This window comes from Camponotus vicinus, unplaced genomic scaffold (assembly GCF_025532165.1).
Source record: "Camponotus vicinus isolate PSW18456_S1 unplaced genomic scaffold, iyCamVici1.0 SCAF_6, whole genome shotgun sequence".
NCBI classification, from domain to species: domain Eukaryota; kingdom Metazoa; phylum Arthropoda; class Insecta; order Hymenoptera; family Formicidae; genus Camponotus; species Camponotus vicinus.
In genome coordinates this window covers 4087969-4114872 of record NW_028141978.1, presented here as the reverse complement: position 1 = coordinate 4114872, position 26904 = coordinate 4087969, and the positions used below count along the sequence as shown (strand labels likewise).

The 26904-nt window shown below is 32.9% G+C and overlaps 1 protein-coding gene and 1 long non-coding RNA gene across 4 annotated transcripts in view; one reads left to right on the top strand and one right to left on the bottom strand.

The window, feature by feature from the left end:
• Window positions 1-11206, top strand: part of LOC145973323 (uncharacterized) — a 47604-nt gene extending 36398 nt beyond the window's left edge. Inside the window, exons 1-3 of one of the 2 annotated variants that reach the window (XR_014439408.1) lie at window positions 8710-8830; window positions 10570-10746; window positions 10943-11206. This is a non-coding gene — a long non-coding RNA (uncharacterized LOC145973323). Of the gene's footprint in view, window positions 1-8709; window positions 8831-10569; window positions 10747-10942 lie in introns of those variants that run through there. The other variant, XR_014439407.1, reaches the window with a different exon arrangement.
• LOC145973321 (uncharacterized) lies at window positions 4113-25337 on the bottom strand. 2 transcript variants are annotated; one of them, XM_083102600.1, is made up of 4 exons: window positions 22780-25337; window positions 9855-9961; window positions 9289-9492; window positions 4113-7204 (listed from the first exon to the last, which is right to left on the bottom strand). In XM_083102600.1, exons 1-4 carry the CDS (start codon window positions 22860-22862, stop codon window positions 6699-6701), a joined length of 900 nt encoding a protein of 299 aa, XP_082958726.1. In that variant the 5' UTR covers window positions 22863-25337; the 3' UTR covers window positions 4113-6698. The 2 variants fall into 2 exon arrangements, with proteins under 2 accessions (XP_082958726.1, XP_082958725.1); XM_083102599.1 differs by lacking the exon at window positions 22780-25337 and adding an exon at window positions 12100-13171.
• Between the last annotated feature and the right edge of the window lie 1567 nt (window positions 25338-26904).

The window sequence follows — 26904 nt, the reverse complement described above, 5'->3', positions numbered from 1 at the left end:
ACATCGAGATGCGTCTCTTCAGTATGTTCGATAATGTTTGAACGACAACGCTCTCTCGAGTAACGCTGACAATTCGACCGTTCGACATCCGTCCAACTCCTTTGAAACTCCTAACAGCACAATAAACTGCCCGCGGCGGAAAGTTTTTGGGATTGAAAAAGTTTCGGGCAAACTTCTGCCGCCCCTCGACGCGGACGGACATTCAGATTTCCGTCGGACGTACCGAGAGAATACCGATCGAATAAGTACTAAACGCGCCTTTTTGTTCGTGCTCGAACAAAAACACGTCGAAATAATCGATTAACGTCGATGACTTATTCTCTGCAATATTTTAAAATATTTTACACTATGTCTTTCTCAAGTTTGTAAAAAGTATGATATAACTAGAAGACAGACGCGATATACAATAAAAAAATACACTTTAATATTAATAGTCGATATACTTTAGAAAGTGTTATTAATTATTTTATTTAATTATTGCACAATTATATATCGAGTTTAAGATATGTGATTAGTTTATATAAAATATTAAAAATCTAAAAAAATAAATCTATCATAATATTTTATCGATATGTATTCTACAATTATTTTTGAGAAAGGTTACTAAGATTGAGGTGAAATGCAATAATGCAAACGAAGACCGCCGAATGGCGTGGGTGGAAAAGAGCAGCGTCGACGCGGAATCGATACCAATTAGGACGCTCCTTCCGGTCACGCGACTTAGCACTCCGGCATAATGTCGGCACGTGTCACGTGCGTTAGCCCTTTAAAAAAATGATAAAAAGGGAACGTCGCTTCCGGTTCCGACGTCAATCGGAACAACGGCGGTTCGCTCGATCCCGGCGTTCTGATCTCAAGGGTCATCGAAGATCAGTGTTCTTATGGAGCCTTTCGCTGTGACTCTATCGAAACAATCGCCAATGTTCATGAAGCGTGAGAACAGGTACGATGTAGATATTAAAGCAGGATATTGTTGAATATATAATTTAAAACATAATAAACAGGATAATAAATGTGTAATTATTTTTATCGAAAAATGTCAAAAAATTAAATAAGATTTTAATAGAAGATAAGTGTCTAGAAATTAGAATCAGCGATATATTATTGAGTCTAAAATAAGGATACTAATATACCATATAATTCGGATTAAAAAAATATCAAGGATTTTCTCATCAAGTACATCGATTCACCGATTCGATTAGTTTCATGTATACGACAAATCTACTAACAATAAGAGAGGCCTGCGATAGCCCCGTTGCGAGGGATAGAGTTAAAAGAGTCCACGCAAACATCTCGTACATTATACGGAATTTCCACCCCACGGAAACCAGCCAATAAAACACCCCCGGAACACGTCGTCCACTCGTCCTCTCTCTTCTCCCGCCTGCCTGTAACTGCATTGTCGAAGTTTTTTCGTTTTTTTTTCCTCTCCTCGGCGACGTTCATCCCCCGCTCTACCATCCTTCCTTTCCGTTATTCTGTATTTTTCCTTTTTTTTCTGGGTTCTCTAAGAGCGCGCACACCCCTTCGATTACATTCGGAAATATTAGGGGACGTCCCGTCGCTCGACAAACTATCAATTTATTTTCGGCTATTGATTGGCGTATCCCGGCGCGATACGCTGACTCCTGAGAGATTTTTATCTCCTATGCATCTTTTGGATGCTCACACTTCGCGACAGGAGCCGCATTGCTTTGGACGATTCAATTAGACCATTTGATATAAATTCAATCATATAAATATGTAACACTCATTGCATATATATATATGTCACATGATTTTAAAAATAATCTTCATTGAACGTAAAAAAAAACCGCACAATAAAAAAAAATAAAAATATCTTTAAAATTTTTTTGAACAAACAGATCTAAAATTTATTAGTTCAGGGATCTATATAAATTCATAAAATAAAATAATTTTATACGTTTAATGTGTAATTAAATTAAATACTTAAATATGTAATTTTTTTTATTTATTGGAATATTTATGAATTTTTTCAGAGAGTTTTAAAGACGATTGCAGCGTCGCAGGCGGTAAAACGCCGACGGCGTTTAGATAGGTAGGTAGGTAGTAGAGCAAAAGTCGGTGGACTATGTCCAAATCTATAGATTACGGCTGGTCATATAAATCATAGGCCCGGTATAACGCGCGGGTTGAATGTTATCTCCCGCTTCCGGTTCGGCGCACCGCCGACATTTCGCGTTGGCGCATCGCGCCGGAATATTCCATGTGTGTGGGGACAGTTTCGTTTTGTACAGCCAGAGAAGATCGCCACGAAGCATATGCTGCCCGCTGTCCACTCCATTTACCTCGCTACGTCATCCGCCGATGATGCGAGACGAGAAGATAAGAGAGATTGCGAGGAGAAAGGGGATAGGGGGGGAGAGTCCGAGGGAACGTCCTTTGTATTATCCCGCTCCGATAGGAAAAGTGGAGCAGTGACAGATATCATTCCTAAGAGCGCATCCTAATTTATATGTTTCGTGTACAGTTGAGGTACTGCAACGTAATATGTATATATGTAGGTGACCTACAACATGTCTGATCCTAATATTAAGGACAGGTTCTCTGACGAATTTAGAATTGATCTTATCTTATCTTATCGAGAATGTCGAGGCACCAGTAGTTTTCAAGTTAGAAGCGACTAAAAAAGTCTTCTCGCTATCTAATGAATAGATTAGAACATCATATTTTTTATTTAATTTTAGGAAAATTCTGGTCTACATTTTAATTTGAGACTTATATATTTTAATATATATTTGAAGTTTTGATTGAATTATATATAACATTTATATTTATATTTGTATTTATATTTGATAATTATATATATAATATTGATTTTACGTATTATATATTATTTATATACAAAAAATGTATATTGTATATGTTTGCAAATTGTGATAAATAGTAATATTTATATTTTTGCTAAACAAAATTTAATATTTTTTGCTAAAAAACTCGAGTTTAAACTAATAAAAGATCCTATCAAAATTAAGAAAAGATACAAATGAAGAATGTCGTAATAAGTTAATTTATCACAGTCGATTTTTAGTTTTCCCATAATTTAGATTTATAACATTATGGTCTGAATTATAAGAAAATTGAAACAAAATGGATAATCATATCGGTAATTAAAATTGCAAAAGATAGAAACTTTTGGCGATAGCCGTTATCGCCTGATAATTTCGCTTAAATTTATACGATTATTCATCATTGTTTTGCACACATTATCGTTTCGCGGAATCTAATTGAATAATAAAGTTCCACAGAGAATATTGATATACGATCACGTTTTATTACGCGACTTGATAAGATGACGCGATTATGTAGCTCGATTATCTTAATCGCGAGAGGAAATTGCAAGAGATAAGAAACGTCGATTTGAATTCACAATCTGCTTCTTGTTGTTGGTTGAGCGAGTAAATCATAACGCGAATAATGAAAAGTTTCTCTGGGGGTCGCAAAAGTTAAATGCGAACCCCATCGAGACTCGATGGGGCGCCCTCAGGAAATCTAAACCGGTAACAAGATGGCTGCTCGGAAACGGAAACCGGAAGCTTGTCACTCAAGCTGCGCTGGCTTCCGGCGTGTCCCGAAAAAAGGGAAACAGTCTAGAAAAGAATAAATGAGACAGAGAAAGCGAGTGGATAGTCTTGAGTGTATTATTTTGTTATACTCCCTATTGTAAATATAAAAGAGAGAAAGAGAAGAATGCTACGATATTACTGAAACATTTAAAAATATTCTGTTACATTATTTTTTTACTCTATATTAATAATATATACAGAATAAACAACAAAATTACACACTACAATATATATATGTATACATTATTTAAGATTTTGCAGCAACGAATTATTATAAAATGTTGATAATATATTAATACAAAAAATATATTAAGAACAATTTGCTTTTGATTTTTCTAGATAGAGATTCGATTTGTTGGACTAATTTGTATACAATATATTAAAACATATATACATACACACATATATTAAATTTTTCCGATTTGTTTTTTAATTTTAATTAAAAATGAGAAAGAAAGAGAGAGACTTGAAGTGATGTTTGGGTCAAGATTAGTAAAAAAAAATTTACTTTTCTTAGGATCAAGATTTATTAAATACACTTCTGATATATTAGTTTACTATACGTATCATACACAATGTACATATATACAGTTTTTGTGTAATTAATTAAGGACGAAACACTGCAATATATTCTTACGATTGCTCACAGTATCGATCTCGCTTTCTACTCTTCGATTTATTATGACATCGAACATCATAATAATTATGCAACATTATCAGGATAGTACATGCATTATCAATGTACTATTTTAAGATAAAGAATTTAAGTTTAAGAGATAACAATGTCAGTTTAAGATACAAAGCCTGTGTTAATATCAATGAATCATTCCGTTTGAAATCATTCGTAGCAAGTTCTCCTCATCTAATTTATTTTCTTCAAGTACATATAAAAAAATCATTAAGAAAATCATATTTAATTCCAAAGAAAATATTTAATGAGGATGACATATATGTACTTATTAAATGTATCCTCCAAACTGGCCACTTATTTCCTCTTTCGCGCAAATCTATTGCGAGAAACGAAAATGTCGCACCAGACAATCAAGAAATATAGAACCATAATCGTAGCTACATATATCTTGCGAGTATAGAATTCTTTGAGAATCTATTAAATATATCAAATATCTGCCAAATCTGAATTTTTCAAGAACATGAGAAAAATATGTGCGGAATTATAGATTAGCTATGAATTAATTAATTGAGAAGTGATTCACTCACCTGATTTCGAGATTGTAGTTTCGTCTGTTTTATATTTTTAAGAAAAATTGTATTTCTGAACTTTGCTTGCTTTGTCTTGAATTTTGAAATTATATCAGTTTAGAACTTTTTGCACTAATTTTTAAATTTCGAGATTTAGTATTTTTGGACATCGTTCTATTTTTCAAGATTATGGCTCTTCAGAACTCTGCATGTCTACTTTATACATACACACGTACACATACATACACAATTTAATTAAATTCGACTTTAATTCATTGGCAGTAATTTATTCTCGTGTAATCTATTATCGAAAAATTCGAAAAAAGACGTTAAATGTGCGTGAATTTAATTATGTGATAGACGACATGGTGCACCTCAGGATTAAATCGAAATTCTTTGCATTTACGATATTCTTTTCTACGACACACATTCTAAGGACTAAATTCGAATTCTACGTAAGTAACCGGGATATTGTGTAACAAGTTTGTACAAATATCTTATCTCGTAAGAACGCAACATCGATATCATTTAATGAGAAACTCTTTTCTATACGGTTTTTTTTATCTATAATTAAATTATTTATTCACGTCAAGCTCTAGTTCATACACGAAATTAGCTCGTACGCGAAAGCGATCTTTGGTTTTCGACGGTATTCGCACTGTCTTCAATTTTTTAATGAATATCAACACTAGCCGCAACAACTTTTGATTGCAGTACACTGGATTTCAGTTTATTTTAAGAAACTGAAAAATTCCGAGCGAAGGACTCGCAGTTTTTTAATTATCTGTTTTCGTTAAACTACTTTGCGTTATTATTAATCTTCCACACTTACTTGTATTTTGAACATTCAGGTTTTATCATTCCTCAAATTGTCAATATTGACATTTTATTTTTTTTTAGTTAGATAAATATTCGCTTATATGCAATAATGTGTTCTACGTAAGTAATTTTATGAAGTAATATGTTGCGATATTTGCTTGTCTTTTGAAATATTAAGGAAATATTCGATTGAGACATTTCTTAAGAATATGTATCCCACATCATTAATAAATTCATCTTCTTGCTACGTTTATGAGCTGGATACATTCTTTCTATCATCTATATCTTTGAATGTTTAATTTTCATTCCATTTGCTAAACTTTCCATGCACATTTTTCATCGCACGCCGACTTAAACGAGTATTTATTGCTATCGTAAAATAGCAATTTCCCGTATTAAGTTTCGACAATAATCCTTCTTTTAGAAAGATATCGATCGTTTTTCAGTTTCCTAACAAGTCAGTATCTTTGAACACGTGTCTCTTATGAAATACTACCAAACTTCATTCGTAATTCTGTTCTTTTAGAAGCTTGATAGTTTTGAAAAATACACGCGATAGTTAAAATTCAGTGTGTCAGCTGATCACGCTTTTTATAACTCGAAGGTGGACTTAGTTTTTTATCTCATCATTGCTGTGCGTCTCTTTAATTTTGTCGCACATCTGAATTACATCAGAAGAGTTCGAGTGGATATGCATCAATTATTCACTAGAAGTCGAAAAACATATAGAATCGAAAGAACCAAAATTATTTCTCTATCAATCTTCCTCTTTTCACTTGATTGATGTTTAATCTCAATCGCATTATAACTCTTCATGTTCCTTTGTTGGTCTTTCCAAATGAATTTTCGACAATATCCATAGTGAATTTATAATCACTAACACATAATCATCGTACATACTATCGTGTATCATAATGAATTTTCATGCACTCTTCGCGCTCTCAACATTGCTAGAATTTTTCCATCTCGAATTCCTTACATCCGTTCTTTATGTTCACATCTTATCACAGCAGCGTCTTTATCGCCGATGATTCGCGTAATGATCATTCATTGCACGAACCTTTCTTTTTTCTTCAACCAACCCGATCTTTTCTACCACCAAAGTTTTTGTATGCCGAACGACATCGGAACTTGACTGCTTCCGGCATACGTCTGCTCCATCAGCTTTTGACAGGGCTTACCGTCTCTCACCAGCACTGGTACAGCAACCCTCCTGGGCGAGCACCCGCTGCCGCCGGCCTCGACGCGCTCGCTCGCTGCTCTCTTCGTCTTATACCTGTGATTCTGGAACCAGATCTTCACCTGGGTAGGCGTGAGACGAATGATGGAGGCCAGATGCTCACGCTCGGGTGCGCTCAGGTAACGCTGCTGACGGAAACGTCGCTCCAGCTCGTAAGTCTGCGCCTTGGAGAACAGGACTCGTCGCTTTCGCTTCTTGTGCTCGGTCTCGTGGGGCTGCGCCGTCTCGTTGCCAGCCTGCTGCTCGTCCTCGAAGTCCTGCGACTCCTCGTCCTTAGATGACTCGTGACTGTTCTCCTGCTGCGACGGGAATGACATGTCCGAGATCGCCGGACTCGTCGAGTCTGGTTGTTGAAGAACTGAACACAAGAAATATCATCGCGATATTAATTTTCATTTCGAAAGAGCAATGCCATTCTGTAAAAAAATCCCGACGTAGCATAAGCATTGACTAGGTTGTTCGTATTATTTTGTTAAATATCGATCTGAATTTTTGTTATACACGATTGCGTGTGATTCAGGTTTTTACTGCAGCTATAGACCATCGTTAAGATAAGTATGTTAAATGACGTGATGGAAGTATAGTATTTAGTAAATGATCGACTCAATTACTTGATTGATGATAACCAACTGCAGCTGCATTTCGATTCAGCCGGCGCCGTCGATTGCTCTTAGCGTTGATTACCGGCAGATGCACGCCTGCATTGATTTTTTTAATAGTTCTTCTAACCAGTACCGATGAATTATATCGTTAAATCTCATGATATGCTATATGATTAATTAAACTTCACTTTCTATAAATATACATACAAACTCCCAACTCTCCCGCGATATTTTAAGAGATCTCTTTTTTTTTATAATACTAATCTATGAGAAACTTTTTAATCGATTATGGAGATGAAAACGATCAAACGTGAATATCATTGTTATAATTTGTAAATTGACCAGAATATTTAATTAGAGATTTTTAAAGAATGACAAGAATGAAACAATAACAAAATAAATATAATTTTGCTGACATGGTAATTATGCTACGAACAATAACTTGATTTGTCCCGTAGCAAAGTGTTGCGATCTGGCTCGGGATATCGGCTAATTTAATGTACGACGTCGCGATACTGGCTTTCGCCGTGGTACAATATGCTTTTGTGAGCGACCCCCGGGGACCCGTTCAAGGAGGGTGTGAACCAATATAAAGCCTATTTGATACCCCTGCTCCGGACCCTATGGGATGAACCATATCATTTTCATGGGAGATTAGGCTATACTCGCAGTCGCACTGTGATTTCAATTAGACACTCGCCGCTAACTAATGTCTCCGAAGGAAGCTATGCGATAGCTTTGGGATCTCGCGTTCTTCCAACATGAATTGCAAGTCATTTCTTGAACTAGACTTCGCATATAAATCTAAAATATACATATGTACTATTATTATTATTTTAATTTAAATTCGTTTATTTAAAGAAATCAAGCGCAATTTAATTTTTTTAAATTTATTCCTTAATAAAATAAAATCAAAAGAGGCATTATGATAATAATCTTTATATCTTGTTTGATGTTTTATCATGTATTTAGTAATTTTTATTCTTATTTTCTCAAGTATATTACACTTGTATAATTTTCTAAAATCATCCACAGATCATATTTAAATCTGTCCAGAATTTTCAAAAAGTCTGCTTCAGAGAGAATTATATACATAATACACTATTCAGTGAACAATATAAACGTTTGATGTAAAAGAGATCCACTCAATCGTACGTACCCCCTCTTTATCTGTTACAGGACGACCGCGATTATTCGCAGGCGACGTTTCTCATGTCGGTTCGACACGTCGCTCGGATTTTTCGCTCGTGCGAACCGTGACCGCGCGAGAGGAAGATAAAAAGGAGCGGGATAGGTCGCCGACGAATTTTTTGGGCGTGACGATTCTGATTTAACAAGGACCGGGGCCCGGGGGGCCCCCGCCGCTCGCGCATCTGTCCCCGGTATGACATCTGTCCTCATTCGCGGACCAATCGCCGTGCGGTACCCACGAGAACCTTTTACAGGACCATTAGATCCTGCTTAACCCTCACGGACCAATTGTAGGGTGTTAAATAAATAAGGGTTTCCATCTCGCGCCCTTCCGCCCGCAAAAGCGTGCGCGCGCGCGCACGTGTATGTGTGCATCCTTTCTACCAGTGCGAAGAAAGGGGGCGAGAAATCTTGCACCTCGATGGAAAGTGCAGCGAATTGAGCCAAAGGTCTTTCCTTTATAGAATACAAGTGGTATTTTTGACGAATAAAAAATTTATTTTCTCGCGTTTTCTTAAAATATTAATAATTATTTCTCGATATATAATGACGTAACTGCGGTCAAATTATGCTGCTTTTCGTCATTTTTTGTCATCGCGTGCCCCTGATCTCTGGACAATTAAATAAGGGATAACATGTTCACGCTCACCATTCACCTCTTCCACCAAGGGTTGAGATAACGTTGTCGGTAGTGCTGGTCCAGCTGGCCAACCTAATAATCCGGGCGGGGGTGGCGGCAACGTACCCCTGTTCAGATTAGGGTGCATAGGTTGTAGCATGGCAGTCGTGTGCTCCAGAAATTGTTGATAAGCAAGTGGCATGTCGTTGGCCATTGGCAGAACGGTTGTGGCACCTGGAACACAAAACCCCAGAAAATTTATTAGTTTTTTTAATAGCTAAAACTTTATAGCCAAAGAAAATGAGAACTTTACATTTTCTCCGATTTTTTAAATTTTAATATATATATATTATCTTTCTTTCTTTTAAATTTTGAAACATGTATTAATCAGAAAGATTAAAATTGAATCAACTCAAACTTTTAAGATTTATATTATAGATTTTTAGACAAATCCTTATTACTTCAAACTTGATATTTCGATTATCGAATTGTAATAATTGTTCAATTACTAATTAATAATGCAATTAACGAAATACGAAATGTGTATTTCTTAATTACGTTAAAATGTAACTACTTAATACAATAACTTTGTGTACCTTGCGCATCTGTTTCTTCTTGCGACGGCTTGGTATCGTTTAACTCTAAAATGTCGCTAATAGCGAAACCGGATGTCCTAGCCGGCATTTTCATACTTTCGAGCAGTCTGCAACAAAATTTGATTTATAATCTTAATTTAAAAAGAAATACTAGAAATGATACCAATAGAAAGTATTATAACATAATAATAAAATATATAGAAGATTCTTTATTACATGTCATTTAAGGGATAAATTTAAAGCCCAAACAAGAAATTAATGCTGCATGAAGATAAATCATTTATTTAGTATATTAGGTTTTAATTTGCATTGATGCATATTAGTGAAACAATCAATTTGCTATTTGTTAATGTTGAATCAATTTTCTATCGAAATAATGTATTTATTAGAATGGGACTATACATTATACATACCTACATATGTATATGCATATATATAATCATATAAAAAATATAAAAAATGTATATTAAAATATATAGTATCTAAATAATCTATATAAATAAATAAATAATCTATATATAAGTAAAGAGATGATAGAATGGAATCGATTAAAAAAATTCAATTCTCTGGAAAATCGGCTTGGAATCTGACATCCCTATCTAACAGCCAATACACTTGCGGCATTAGAAACTTGCGATTAATTGATATCGCGCATAACTTTTGTTCTAATAAAACGAACATACGTATATATGTACACAGTTGCAATTCGTTTCAGGGTCTTGGATAAACATAACTATATTCGCGGGTGGATTTTGCGAGTCGGAAAGTCGGGCACAAAGATGTTTTTGGGCGGTAAAATCCAATTTTGAAGGAGGCGTTGCTGACCCTGGAAGCCGCGTGAAACCGTCAAGAAGCCATCGGCTCTTTCAGGATTAGAGAGACGTCTTCAAGGGTATATAATACCTGCCTATTCCCGCGTTCATTTGTAAGCAACCTGTCCACGGACCTGCGTGTAGAAACAAATTTTTGGGTCCGTTCACACTAAGCTGTGCGAGCCATTATCGCGGCACGTTCGGCTACGTTTCTTAAATATTCCCGACACGAAACACGGGTGTTTCTGAATAAGCTTTCTTTTTAACTATTTACAGGCTGCCGTGCGTTTGAGAAAACTTGTGTGAGAAGTTTGCGACGAGATAAAACGGCAGTTTTTAGTTACAGAAAAAGTGGAAAAGTTTCGGCGAACATTGATCATTAACAGGGTAATTACAATTTTATATCTTGCAGATATATGATTATATGTTCTCCTTCGTATTCACAGATAGACGTATACACACATATTTACACAACTGTACGAGAGAAAATCATTAAATATGTCACAAATGATTATTGATTATTAGATTGTCTTAATAATCATTGTCACAATCACAAATTAATTTATTCCATTTACAGCTATCTCACATTTGTGATTTAATTAATGACTTTTCCTCGTATTAAATCTCACTTATTTATTTATTTTATCGAATTCATGTAATCTTGACTTCGTCATGAAAATCAGATTAAAATATTAGAGGAAAATCATTTCTTCGCGAGAAGCTGATAATTATTTGAAAGTACCAGCATTGAAATCGCCCGCGATTTCAACCTCTTGTAATTACGATGCTTTTTACATCTTGATTACGTAAGAAAAATAGACAAGTATCCACAGTATTAATTCGCGAATTATTTGCTAAAATTATGTTGATTATGATTTATGATATATATTTTAATATTGGATGACTATCATATTGTAAAAGAATTGTTATAAACATAGCATAAGCGTCGCTTTCGTCACTTTATTGTTGTCAAAATTAATTGTGCATATAATTTAAGAAAATATACTATAATATATTTTCTAAAATATGTAAATTTTATATAAAAATTCTAAAGTAAGGATTTTAAAATATTCATATTAATAGAATTATAAAATATTTCTATTAAAATGAAAAATATTTAGAAGAAGCAATACTTTTGAATTTTTTTATGCTATCTAAGTACATATATGTACAACACAATTTATATAATATTAAATAATTATGTAAATAATTATTATCCAAGAGTATGTAAATATTAATAATAAGAAAAAAAAATTCTCGATGTCGCATAAAGTGTCATTGATAAATAATAGTGTTCCAATGAATCATAATATCAATATAATATTACATGATATATCTTAATAAAGACATGTGCAAGAATTCGATGATCATCAAAAATTCTCGATTAATCAAAGTAAAGATTATTGATTAGCGTGAACATTAATATTATTTACCTAGTATTCAATGCAAGCTGGCTGTACCAAACGTGATTTAAAAGACTAGCCGGATACGGTAGCAGCGGCCAGGGTAAAATCTTATTCTTGTCCACCATTTTGAAAAGATTTCGAGATGGTTGTTATTAGCGTCAGTACATGTTACATCTTTCACCGACGGCACATCTCCATATATTTAAAAGTCTCTTCGAATCGCCGATCCGATCTTTATTTGTAATTCTTATTCTTTTTTTCTTCTTCGATTTCCCAATAATATTTCAAATTAAAATTCATTGAAAGATCTCTTTCTTTTTTACTCACTTTGCACAATATGAAAGCTAGTGAGATTTTTGTCTCTTTTGCTTAGAAAAGAGATAAAATTTTTTTTGCTTTTACTCTCCTTTTAGAGGAAAATTATTAATATATTAAATTGATTCACAATTGATTTATGTAATATGTTTTCTTATTTTTTTTTACATCTTATTGGAGCAACTTTCTTAACAACTTTTTTTATTTCTTTGATCTTTTTGTGATTGCAACTGCCCATATCTTCCGTTTTCCAATTTTATGGTCACTCTTTTTCTGTTATATAACACTATCATAGTTCTTCGTTTTAGCATTAACAAATATAATTTTTCACAAGAGTTCACGGATTTCGTGGCAAAAATCCTTATGCCAGCACAAACATAATAACTAGTCCAACAAGTAATCCAATGTCCATTCACTGATTTTTGTATCGCACTCGCAACTGTCAGTCATTACTGATTCCATCCGAAGAACCCGTAAAGCAGGTCATAATTCCTTTTTGGAACTACTAAAGGACACTTCTTGTAATTTTTAAGTGTCCTCGACGAGCACTTGACGACTAGTGTTCGTTCGTAGGTCGCCCGTCAAGCACCCTCGAAGCGTAGGGCGGATTCTACATTGGGGCGGGATTTCACGTTCATCCCCTCCCGTTTGCTAGCTTTTCTATCCCACCCTGCTCCCCGGCGGTAACTTACGGAAAGTTTCCGGCGGGAGAAGTTCAGGATAGAAGAACGTCTGTTTCGTTTCTCGTTTAATTTATCATCTCTTCAAAAGCTTCGTTTAAAAAAATAAATACAGTGTTGTAATGTAATATTCTGATGAGGGTTCAATGGTTTTATCTTATTAGAACTGCAAGTATTTTATTTAAGTTGAATTGATAACTTCACTGATACGAGTTGTCTTTCTTTTATGCACGTACTGTCAACAATATAATCTAACTTATAATATAATCAAAATAATAAAAAAATATTTATAAAGTATTCATCTTATTTTCCGTAGAAGATTGCGTAGTAAAATACTAGCTTTGATTTTTATTCTTCAGCTAAAAATAAACAAATGACTTTATCAGGATTAGTGTACTTAAAAAAATACAGTTCTTAGGTCAACATTCTCTTTCTCTTCTTCTCTCTTTTAGAAAAAAAATTACATAAGGCTACACCAATTTAAATTAAATTAGAATTCTTCTTAATATATATAAGGAATTTTTATATTCTATTAAATATCTTTCTCTCAATCGAGTCAGCTTATTCTAAGAAAAATTCAATATATTTCTTATTTTTTTTATAATCATTGAAAATGAATTGTTTTATAAACTAATGATTAAGGTAAAATACAAAGTGTAATTTTCGATTCGTATTTTTAAAATAAATTAAAAATGGGGAAACAATACGATAGAGTGATTCAATATTAAAATATAACTCAAGATATTATTTTAGCAAATAATTCTTACTGATTAATACTTACGATTATATTTTTATTAACAGCTATCTAATTAATCGCTTTGTCTAATTGAGTTTTCATGTATGTGTATAAAAATAAGAATTATATGTAAAAACACATCTTTTTCTTCGTGGCATCAAATCCGATAAAATTTCTTGCCACTCCGAGCGATTCTGGTAATATTACGGGGGTAAGTTACCGAGGGGTGGTACCATCAGCCAGCCAATGGGATGGTCGCGTGTCGGGAAACCGTCGCCCAGCGGCCCGGGGGTTGATTTCAATCCACCCCGACGAGCGAGCCAATCGGCGAGCTTCATCGATCACGGGGCTTTTTACACCGAGAGCATACTTTACGTCGAGTGTTAATGTGAAAGAGCATTAGTGGTGCTTTTACTGTGTCATTTCGATTTTTCACTCGTTTCCCTTACCTGCCCCTAGCCTCTTCCCCTGCCATTGCCCTGTTTTCTCTCTTTCCCTCTCTTTCTTTCTCCCCCTGTGGTACTCAGATCGTTGCCTATTGATACGCAAAACTGGGTTAGAAGCGTGGTCGCGACTTACGACCGAGTGTTACACAAACGCAAACGAGATACGTATGATCGATCAGTTTAACTGTCCTCTTTTAGGAACTTGTTTGTTCGATCAAAAAATCAAAGGGTGCGAAATGAAGTTTAATTGAAGTGAGACATATATGCTTAATTTTATAAAAATTGAAGTATTCCAGCAAAGTAAATTATAATTCATATCTTCGCATTGTATGCAACATTAATTTATTAATTTAACAGTGTGATAATATTAAATGAAGTCTTTCACATGAACCTTCTTTTAGAGATAGATTACTCAGGCAAACGCCAGAAGTTACAGGTAGTACTCACGAAACTGATCAAATGTTCTAGAAACTTTATAAAAGTTTTTGATATCATGAGACAGAGAAGAAAAAGAAGAGAGAGAGAGAGAGAGAGAGAGAGAGAGAGAGAGAAAGAGAAAGAGATGGAGAGAAAGGAAAAGAAAGAGACAAAGAAAGGAGAGAAAATAATAGAGATTTTTATAGCATATATATTTTATAAAAGAATACAATTTGTAAAATAATATGATTTTCTACATAATTTTAAAAAATATTTTCAATATATATTTAATTTTTAATTTCATGAACGACTGTGTTTATATAAAATATTAAAATATATAATTGTAACTATAAAGAAAACACATTCTATTAAAAGAAAAGTCTTATAAATAAATTATCATTTCTTCTATATGTCTAACTTGATCTTTTTTTAGAAATTGTTTTAGAAGTTTCCAAATCAAAATTTCGAAGACGCGAAATCGAATTGAAATTGTCAATCTATAGTTGCAATCGAGAAAACCCGCGAACGAATAAAGCGAGAAATGAAATTTCTATTTAAATAAATCCGGATACAGTCGGCATAATTCAGACGAAAATCATGTGACGGCTAATTTTATAGCGAGGCATTTATTACATGCACATTCCGTGACGATCGGTTCTTTTTTTTCTCCGATAATCGCGACGCTGGCGCGTGAAAAAAAAAGACACGTCATCGGCGACAAGGCTCTGACCTGATTTCTTTTTTATACCACCTACTTATTATTCGCGGACACGCATTTATTACATCGGGTTAACGATAGATAAAAGCCCCTGTCGTTTCGCGCGATTATCGTTCGGTGCGCAACACGCGTTATCCGTCGCAATTATGCGCAAAAATAATAATTCCGTGGACTCTGATTCAATCGAATTGAATTCGTTTCGCGACCTTCTTTCGCGATGTTTCGATCGCAGATAAAATATTATATCGTTATAATATGCCAAAGCCGTATTTTATGTTAAGATCGCATGCCATTATTGATTACTGAACGTAGGGAATATCAAGATATATTGTTAGGAATTACGCGGAATATTTAGTAAAATGCACAGAAAGTATGTGAGATACATTTTTGTGAAAATTATTAGCTTTCGCAATTTTTAAAACTCTTTAAATCATCCAAATAAATTTTACTTGCATTTTTTTGATACAGTTTCTTTACAAAGATTTTATATAAAGATAAATGTTTTATTACTTATCATTTAATAAATTAATATATTTAATAAATAAATACATAAATTTTTATATATCTTTGAAAATATTTAAAATGTTGCAAAGTGTCTTCTTAATACAAAGCATTAGAAATTCTTCAATATAATATATCTCAAAATGATTAAAACCTCGGTAAAAGAAGACGAGGATCATTTTTCGAAAAATGATCATTTTACAAAGAAAATGTACATTATATTATAATATAATAAAATTGAAGAAGATATACGTAAAGTTAATAAAGAGAATAAAAGTGTTCATGATGTTCAAATTTTTTTACAATTCTCGCTTTTTCTCGAAGCCCTTAATTCATCTTGAATATTCTTGCGTTTCGTTAAATTTAAAAATAATATTTGGGTGTTCCGTTTTAAACGAGAGACCACATTTTCTATCTCGATCGAGTCGACGCTCTGAAATTGATGATTCGTCGGATTCATTTTGTCGTTGAATGGAGAGTCGCAGGTTGTATCCAATCGCGAAGAGAGATGCGCACCTGAATGCGAACCACTCACAATAAATACACACGCGTACCGACAGTAGCACGGTGGAAAATGGGGTTTCGAAAAGCGCGATTCAGAAGCTACGAACAGGTAAGAGGCAGGAGCGACGATAAAGCGAGTTTCCGGTTTATTCAGACCGGCCCTCGTACAATCGCGCGGCTTCGCCGCACAGAAAGTCGAAAAATGCGGAAGAGGGTGGACCCGACTTTCTTGATTTTTTCTCATGGCCACGTCTTGACCGTCAGATTTATTTCTAGAAATAAAAGCTATCAGATATCGGAAACCGCGAAGACACCTGTATTCTTTAGTAGTCAAGAGACATTCAGTCATATTTTTATACCAGAATTTCACTGAGATGATGATTATAAATATGAACTTTTGTAAAGATAATGATAATGAAAAATGATCACTGTACAAAAAACTTTTTTCATAAATAAAATTCTTATTATATGAATAATTAAAATAGAAAAAACCTAGTATTATGATTAATTTGTAACAGATATATCTTTTTAAGAATTTATTTAATAATTGAACATTATAGGGACGTTTAATGCTTATCGAAGAAAAAAATAATAAGGAAATAATAAGGAACTTTTTTAATACTATCTTTTTTAATTAATTAAGATCAACATATTATATTTTTCGAAAATTGTATATTATGATTATTATGAGAGTTATATAATTACTTTTTTATATACTGTTATATTGAATAATTATATAACAATTATGTATTGTGATAGAGTGTTACTTGGTATTACTTAATTTTTATATAATTTATACTGTAATATTATGTGATCGATAACATTGTCAAATAATTATCGATACAAATTTATAAAAGTATGAATAATATTACAAAATCATTGCCATGTGCTCTCTTAAACTGAATCAGTTAAAGAAAAAATACTAAAGCGATAAGATTTTTCATTCAAGATCAATGAGTATTTCACTGACCTTCAGTGAAGACACTCACATTGCGCCTACGTCTTACATTTCTTTGATTAAGGCTCGAACAAGGCATATTTTAGTTCTTCGCGGGTCGCATCATCTAACTCGGTTAGAATCGTGTTCAACACGAGAAAGAGATCCGAGAGACATTTGTCGGTTTTCCGCAATTCCAATTCTCTCTCTCTCTCTTTCTTTCTCATGTCCTTCCGTTCTTCGTTCTGGGAGTTCTGAGCGTCGGCGGGAAAAAATGGAAGAGTCTCGAGCTCTTCGGGCAATCGAGCAACATTTGCCGAGCTCCCACGACTGTTTGGCGATAGCTGTGCCAACTTGTTTCGAGCACGCAACCCAATTTGTCTGCGTCTCATTGTTTTACTACCCCCGCGGCCGCCGCGGTGCAGTCTCTCACTCCGCTCCCGTCGCCGTCATGTGAAAACCGGGGTCGAGGGGATCGTGCCGCGAATTATTACAATCCTCCAATGATCGAGTGGGAATCTTCCTGAGCCTTCTAGTTTAATAACGTTTCTGTATGCATATGTTGCGAGCATCACAAAGGAAATTTGACTCGATAGGGAAACATTCGATGACTAGCAAAATTCAAGCATGTTTCTAAAGTTAAAAGAAAGGAATGATTTAGGAAAAAATAATGTACTTTTATGTTATTTTATATATTTTATATATTTTCGCTAAGGAAAAATCGTTTTTAAATTGACAGAAAATCTGCCTTTAAAATATCAAGCGTTAGTTTCGGGACACCCTGTATATTATTTATGTGTCTATGCCTGTGTCTTTTCAAAATAACCAACAATAAAACAGCAATGTTGTTATTAACAAAAGAATTCTTAGCCTTTGAATTTTTTCTAGTAACAAAGCAGATCTATTTATCTTCCAAAAAGTGTCACATGAAGAAAAGAAGAGCTTGAGCAAATGAAAGAAAGTAAAAGCAAATAATTTTCATTGACTAAAAAGCTATTAAATGTGCCAATTACGGAGCCATAATACGCAAGACTTTCATGAAAATATTCTTTCTGCTCATAAAAATTTTTTTAAAAAGACAATATTGATGTCATTGGTTAACTAGAATTGAAAAGCCATAAAACTTTCGCTCCTTTGGTTAATTTATCGATTCAAACGATTTATAACGCTAACTGGAATATATCGTAAATTTTCTTGAAATAGAGACATTTTTGTTACAAAACGAAATAACGTTTATATAATACTAACGGTTACATAAAGATGTGATGTTTCTTTTATAGTCAAATAATTTCACTTCTCATGCGACTTTTCATTTTTACATATCCTTGTTTTTTATCATCAATGTGTTATCAAAAAAATAAAATCATATTAGATCGTAAAATAATATTAGATCTACCAGCTTCTATCATATCATTAATAATTGACCGTATAATGCTGCCATATAAAGTTGCACTGCCATTTAATTGCGGGTGACTAGGTGGCCAAAGCAAAAGTCCTCCTCTTCTTCTACTCGTCTTACCCTTTTTCTCTTATTTATTCAAAATATAGCCACACACACACACACACACACACACACACAAAACTGCCACTTCGACCGACTTACATTCATTTTAAAAGCCGCAAAGACGGAAACGAGCAGAAAATTGAAAAGCAAATCCGGCAGGGTGGTCAGTGAAAAATGATCGGATTAACTTGACTTTGAAGAGAAGGCGGGATACCCTCCTCAAATAGCGGATTAACTTGGTGGTCACTCTGCGGTTATTCGTTCGCCGTTTATGTTAAACATCATAATGACCATACTTTAAATTCAGTATTCAAGTTAACGATTTGATGAACAGTGGCTAATGATGTGATAGCTGGACTTACAATTTAAATCCATCTTGGCTCTTAAATCACATGCTCACATTGGCAGGTGATAGGACTCGCTAATATAGATAATATAAATAATATAGATAGTACTATAATAGTATATATATATATATATATATATATTCTCTATAGCTATAGAAAAAAATTTTCTAGCTCGAGCTCTCTTTGCTCGAAAAATGAATGTGAGTGATTGAATAAATAAACGTCAGATTATGGTCGATAAAAATGCCTCTGAAAAATGACTTGTAGCCAATCAGAAGACTTAAGCCACTTTTAGAGATACTTTTATCGATAAAAGAGGATTCAGAGTATGAGCCATAGTATATTCTCCATCAAGTTTGTAATTATAGAAAATATTTTAGTATAATTTACTAGATTTAATATATAATTTATATCTATGTATAATTGAATTATATAATTTAATTCAACGTCTACATATTTAAATATACAAAAAATATTCGTAATTTTAATGGCAACATTTAATAATAGTTATATAAAATAAACATGAAAAACAATGTTTTAAACATGAAAATTTACAAGGTACAGTCAACTCAGTATTTCTTTTGATGCTTCTTTGAAACTCGAGCCGCTAAGAATGAAGAGAAAAAATGTCGGTAAGGTCAATAGAACCAAATTCTCTTCGTGGAAACACTTAGTCAGCAGAGTGGCTACTTGAAATTTTGTATACATTTGAAATTCTGAATGACCGGAAACGGAAAACGTGGTGCGATGAATAGACACTCGTCTATCTTTTACGGCATATCTCACCATTATTATCGTAATTTTACTACCTGAAAGCTCAGAAACACCTGAGACTCTTTATTTACTAAAGTACGTGCCGATGGGACTTTTTCGAAAAAATTTTCGACACCCCGCTATCTCGTAACTTTAACCGTGAATTTTTTTAAGACGTCGTATTCAAAAATGTAAAGGATCTTTTATGAGAGTTGAAATTAAGTTTGACATCAATTCTCGAGTACACTATTAGATCTTATTGTTAGAGATAATCACAACGCACCTTTTCTTTTTCTTTTTCTCATTTGAATGCTGCTCTTGAGTGGTTGTTAAACTGTAAAAATTCTCAATGACTCAACATTAAAATAGTTGACAATGGACAAAAAGACATTCATTTTTGCTCGAACTTTTCGAATACGAATCCTGTATAATATTTTTCTACCGTAATATTAATATCTTAAAAAGCTTTAAAATGAGGCGGTACATGAAATTAAAAAAGTAACACAAATAATTTTTAAAATTGTGGCAATTATGTCAAAAAATTGATCATAGTAAGTAGCAATCGTATAAAAAATGTATTATGATATCGCGCATTATTTGCGTTTTCTTATATTTTATATTTAATAGTTTTTCTCATAATAACTTATTATTTTTTGTCTAACGAACAATAAAGTGAAACATATTCTAATCTAATTATTAATAATTTTTACTAATTAAACTATACACAATTCTTTCTTTATTGCAAAACATATATCTTGAGTAGATAAAAAAACATAGATTAGAAATATTAATCACGGAAAAAAGCAATCTTCATATTATATTAAAAAATTATGTATTTATTAACACTGACATTTAATATAATCAATAAATAAGTCGTGCTCTTTGATGATATTGTTCGAAATAACTCTCTCATCGAAAACATCTGGAAAAGAAGTCGACGGAATGTCGGTGGAGAACACAATCGAGCCTTACGTTCATTCATAAGTTGCTACGAAAAAAGGCAGCGGGCTTCATAGGAACATGAATGAACGTAGTACACAACGTAGTAGGGATCGGGCCCCGACAACGGGTGGGCTACCCCGGGATACATCTTTTAGCATCCTGATTCAAGGATCTTGTCGAAAAGAGGTCCTTATTCCCTAAAGCGCGTTTTCCATCTTTCTTCCCTCCTACCGTTTGAGCGGTATTTTGTCAGACGTGATTTAGACTTATTCGAGGCCATCAGCCACCGACGTCGTTTAAGAACTGTTTAAGATGTTATTTCAAGCATAGTAGCAGGACAATTTCAAGTTCACATTCCTTCTTGTTTATTAGCAAAATTTTTTCATGTGAAAACGATCACAAAGTCAGATTTTCGAAGGATTAAAAATAATCCCCTAAGATTATAATAAGAATGTAAGAAGATTATGATAAGAATATGAAGATGAATTTTGAAATATGTTCACATCAATTAAAGAATTTTAAAAATAATTTTATCCGAGTTCTTTGCGATATTTTCGAAGATACACGCTATTAAATAAAGTTTTATAAAGTTACATAATTTTTAGCAATTCTTATAGCCAATAATAAGTGTGTGTGTTGTAATAGATATGTCTTATCTAAAGAAATCTTGATAAAAATTCAAAGAAAATTATGTGAAAAGGAGATATATGGAAATTATTTATTTGTTATTTAAATATTGCAAAGTTTATATTTAAGCTGATATCTTCCAAAATTTAGGACTTTTTTAAAAATGCTCCGCACAAATTAATGCCTTCAATTTCTTTTTTTTATTTACAAAATATTTCAGAATGATTCTAAAGATTATTTTCAACTGATTTGTTTGATTAATTTTTCGAAGCATTTGTTTAACAAAAATATTGAAGCAGATCATCATTTATCGAAACTTTCCATTTATCTTTGGAAAATTTCTGCTCCTCTCTCTTTCCATATATCTTTGTGACTAATAATAAGTCATAAATAGGAGTTTACTAAAGTGGAAATATATTAAAGTAGATTATTACAAAAATCTTCTTAATATTGCATGATTCTTACGAATAATAATTATAATTAAAACAAAATATAAAGTATGTGCAAATACATGTAGAAAGAAAAATTAAGGCGACGATATGTGTTAAATTAAAGAATCGTCCAATTCGACGACTTGCGATCTCGCAGGTGCAATGAATGGGGAAACGGTAGAATCGTATCGTAGTAGAATACGATTAATCCAAAATTTACGATGGAAACCAACAGGTGTCGGCGCACCGCGTGCGGCACCCTTTTGTTTCTCTCGTGTGTGTCCTGGCGTGTAACAAGGCGTACCACTCTACGCCGAAGGATTCGCCTAACCGATATGCGTGACTACTCTTAAATGTTCGCTTCCGGTTTCCGGTGCTATCCGTTTAATCAGATATGTTAATTGTCCGCATGAATGCGCGAGAAATCAGATGATTCTTTTTAAGATTAATAATAGCTTTCCTTACGAAAAACGAATTAAATCAATGTCAAGGAGTAGATAATAAAATGACCTTATCTACTCTTCAATTAAATTAAATAAATTAAATAATCGATTAATTATATATTACTTTGTATGGTTATTTATCGATAATATTTGTTTAATTAACCATCGTAAGATTATTTATTATATTTTTTATTGAAGAAGAGAAATATTTAATATTTGGAATACTATTATTTTAAGATTAATTGATTTCGAGGTAATAGAAGTGTATCTTTTTTTAACATTAAAAATCGCCATCTATATTTCTGAATTTTATTCGATGATGAAAGAAAATAATTGATAGCCAATCTTTAGCTATAATTTTGATTTTTGCTACAAAACAGTTTTTCGTTTTTATTGAACTTTTTACCTGTAATCCTCCTCGTTGCTGATGTAATCCGGCGGTATCAGATGCCAGGAAGCGTCGTAACAATCGTCGTATCCGGTTGCCATTTTTCTCACCTTCTTCTTCTCTTCTTGCTCTCCGAATATGCCGGTTACGTGCTCAGTAGAAAAAGTTAAGAAATATCCCGCGGAGATCAAAAAAGTACCGTCGGCAGATACGTCAGAAAGGACAGCCCGAACAATTCTTCGTTCTCAATTATCTCAGTGCGTACCTTTTTTTTCAAGAGACCAGCGTGATTTCATTCTCTCATTCCTCGAAAATTCGACGTATATTTCGTGCTGAAGCATCGTCGCGTATCCACTTTGACTAATGACTTCACGCAAACTTTGTCTTCCGATGAGGCAGAATGCAAAGAAGAAGAGGCGAAAGTTTTGTGTGCAACACGACGTGATTAATCACACATGTCGCAATTCTTTCGAAAAATCAATTTTGCAATATTTTATTAACATCGTTTGATAAAATCGAGCGAACAATAACGCAATTTCCGCGAAAGATGTAGAAAGTGATTCTCGATAGTGAAGTTCAAAAGTGCTCACTTTTTTTTCTTAATGTCTTCGTTATATTCATTTGACGAATGTATATTGAAAAAACGATACATTTGGCACTCGAATATGGAATTTAATAATGATGATTGGTAAGATAGAATTATGCCAGATTATTCTCGTTCAACTCATGATAGCCGCTTTACTGAGAACTATGTGGCGATATATCGATCAGCTATACATATATTGTATCAAAAATATGGCTACCTGATAGGAGCTTCGGCAACGTTATCTGCGTGATAACACCCTACATAGATTAGTTTGACTACCGCAAATCGGTAATGTCGAATAAAATGAAATATCATCGAGTCTTCTCGATGTTCTTCTCATCTATTAAAAAACGAACACGCATCTGAATCGTCTGTATATTTCTCTACATACACGTCTATATATTTAAACAAGTTTCGCAAAAATTAATACTTGTTTCTTATCGGTACTTGTTTTATTCGGTCTTAATCTTATGGCATAAATCGAAAAATCTAATTGCTTCTTAAAATAACATATATTTAACTATATAATATTAAAAAATAAAAAAATATGTTTTTATAATATATACATTTTAGTGTCTCAAAACCATCAAATGACCTTTTAAGGACAGATTACATTTTCAATAGCAGATTTTGAGAAAATCGAAAGACGTTATCTTTTATTGCAACTTTTACAAAGTCTTAAATTAAAATTTACTAAAATATCATTTCTAAATTAGTTAAGAAATTTTTTATTATGAAGGCAGCGATTATATGTATTATATACACACGTAAAATATATTTTCCAATGTGTTACGTGTTTATATAATACACGTGTCACACTTTATTAGAAAGAGGACAACCTTTATCTGCCGTTTGCTAGTCGCGCACAGTTATATATGAGGAAAAAGAAGAAAATAGTAAATTGCTATATCTATCACGTGCAAAATGATTTCAAGATATCACGATCGAGAGATAATAAATTGCCACGCTGGGATTTTCTGCCTAGAGACTAAGCTGATACAGCTATAACTTCAACAAATACGTAAACATATTTTTGTTATCATTGTTATTGATATTATTTCGTAATTATATTTTTTTGATTATTGTGCACTTCAATTTCAATCGTTAATTAATTATGATGTACGGATAATTAACATAAATTATCGTGTCGAGAGTAAAAACATTGATATGAAAAAAAAAAACTATAAAAAATAAAAAAATTTTTGAAAATAATATCGCGATTCGTGCACTGAATTGGATATGAGAGTAGCAATTGTAGAGAGATAATCGGCCAATTGTTGTTGCTACTCGATCGTTTGTACCTCACAATTTGTTAATGACAAGAGACCCTCGAGGTGAAGTATCCGCGGCTTAACCGACAAGTGCTACCGAACGAAGCTTGCTACGAGTGCACTTGATAAAGTAACAATATTACCTCTCACTATCTGTATTTCCTCTCACTTATTTATGCAACAAGTCATATATACACATACATACATATACACAGATTCAAATTGTTGCACAATGCAATTATCGCTGTGAAGAATGTCATTCGGCGAGGAAAAGAGAAAAAAAATCGTGTTACCTTGAAAAAATAATGATACTTGATGGTGAATGAGAGAGTATTGTTTGCGGGAGAGAGATTTAATACATGATTACAATGATGTAATTTTAAATATGAGGTGTACTCTCTCGCATCATCGCTTGGCGCAACCTCTTCGTTAAATTTCCAGAACGCCGTTTATCTGTCCACTCTATGACATATGGGTCTAATCTTCGCTTATCATGGTTAAAGTGATAAGAGCGAGTTGTTGCACGTCGCAAAAAAAGCCAAAAGAAAAAATTGACACGCTCGATATCTCTAATAATTTTATAAAAAGGTGGGGCGCGAAGAAATTGCACGGGCCTTGTGATCGTAATTCGTATACATATATATATAGTAAAAGATTGATATAATTTAAAATAATTTAATATAATTTTGAACGACGCAAAAATTTGTGTCGCTTAAGATAAGAGCTTCGTTCCGAAGCTATCAATTATTTTGCCTACGATATTGATTTATTTTATCACCGATTGTTGTCGATTGTGTACATTGTCAAGTTCCTTATATAAAGACGCAATATAGTATCGACATAATCGTTTCATCTGAGGCACTATTAGATATATGTAATTACGATCAAATAATTTATTATCGTAAGAAGAAGTATACATGTATTCTAACATATATTAGAAAATAATCTCAGTAAAAGTTATACATTTATATTAATTATACATTTATAATTATAATATTTATAATATAATATTAATATTAATATAATATTATTATATATTATAATTTCTAGCATTGTAATAATTATAATATTTATAATATTATAATATTTTATGATTTATATTATTATTTTTATAATTTATATATAATTTATAATATTTATAATATTCATGACGAAAAAGGGGAAAAATATTAGCTATAATTAATTATAATAAAAGATTATAAATTACAAAATTATAAATTATATCGTTTTTTCGATGGTTTAGCGCGCGCATTTCTTATGTCTTCATGATCAAACTCAAAATAATCGAAATGAATAGAGACAACAGAGAATGAATAGTTTCGACATACAGTTTCACATCGTTGTTATCATCATCAATATTCAAAAATGCGATCGTTTAAAAAGAAATATAGACATATATCGTTATATTGCCAAAAAAAACATACACGTATGATCATAGCTTAAAAAATTAAATGAAAAAGTTAGGTAATAATGCTTTAACTAATGTAGAATGTTACAAACTTCTGTTTTATATAACGAAAAATGAAATAAAATAAATGAATTAAAATAAAAAGTGACATGGAAGGAAGGAATATAAATCATTTTGTATATTTACTTCGTAGTCTTTTTTTATCGTATAAAGAAAAGATGGAAAGTTTGGACATATCGTACGAGACATAATCATTGATTAAAATTGAATTTGTTTTATATCTATTAGCGATGGAATGTAAGACGTAATAATCATTTCTCTGTGTGCATGAATGTTGTTATAAATAAGCGAATGTATATTCGAGGAAACCAGTTCAAGCAACAGTTTTAAAGATAACGCGTAGACTTTAGTCATATTTTCATACATGTCTTTTGCCTTTTGCATTATCGAAGAAACAAAATATGCATAATTTACCATCAGCAATTACATAATCGCCGAGATAGACACGATGTTTTGTCTAAGTACGATAATGTTTGATGCGTACTTTGAACGCACTGCCATAATTTAGAGGCAGTCATATTCGTTGTCGCTTGTCTAGAAAAAGTTTCCATCAGAATCGGGAGTGAAGTTTATCGCTGAATCGTGTAAAAATAATCGAGAATTTCAAATCGGAAACGCGCTCCGTGATCGATAATCGTTAAATTAATTTCTCCATCATATCTGAATATTACCTCGACGGTGTTATTCTCGAGCAAATACACGAATTTCAAATGCATAAACTGCTCATGATCATTTATCGTTTTTTTTTCCTGTCATTTCGCGTGTGAACTGTAATCATTCTTGAAAGAGAGAAGGCGAAATTGTGCGTACAAGAGAGC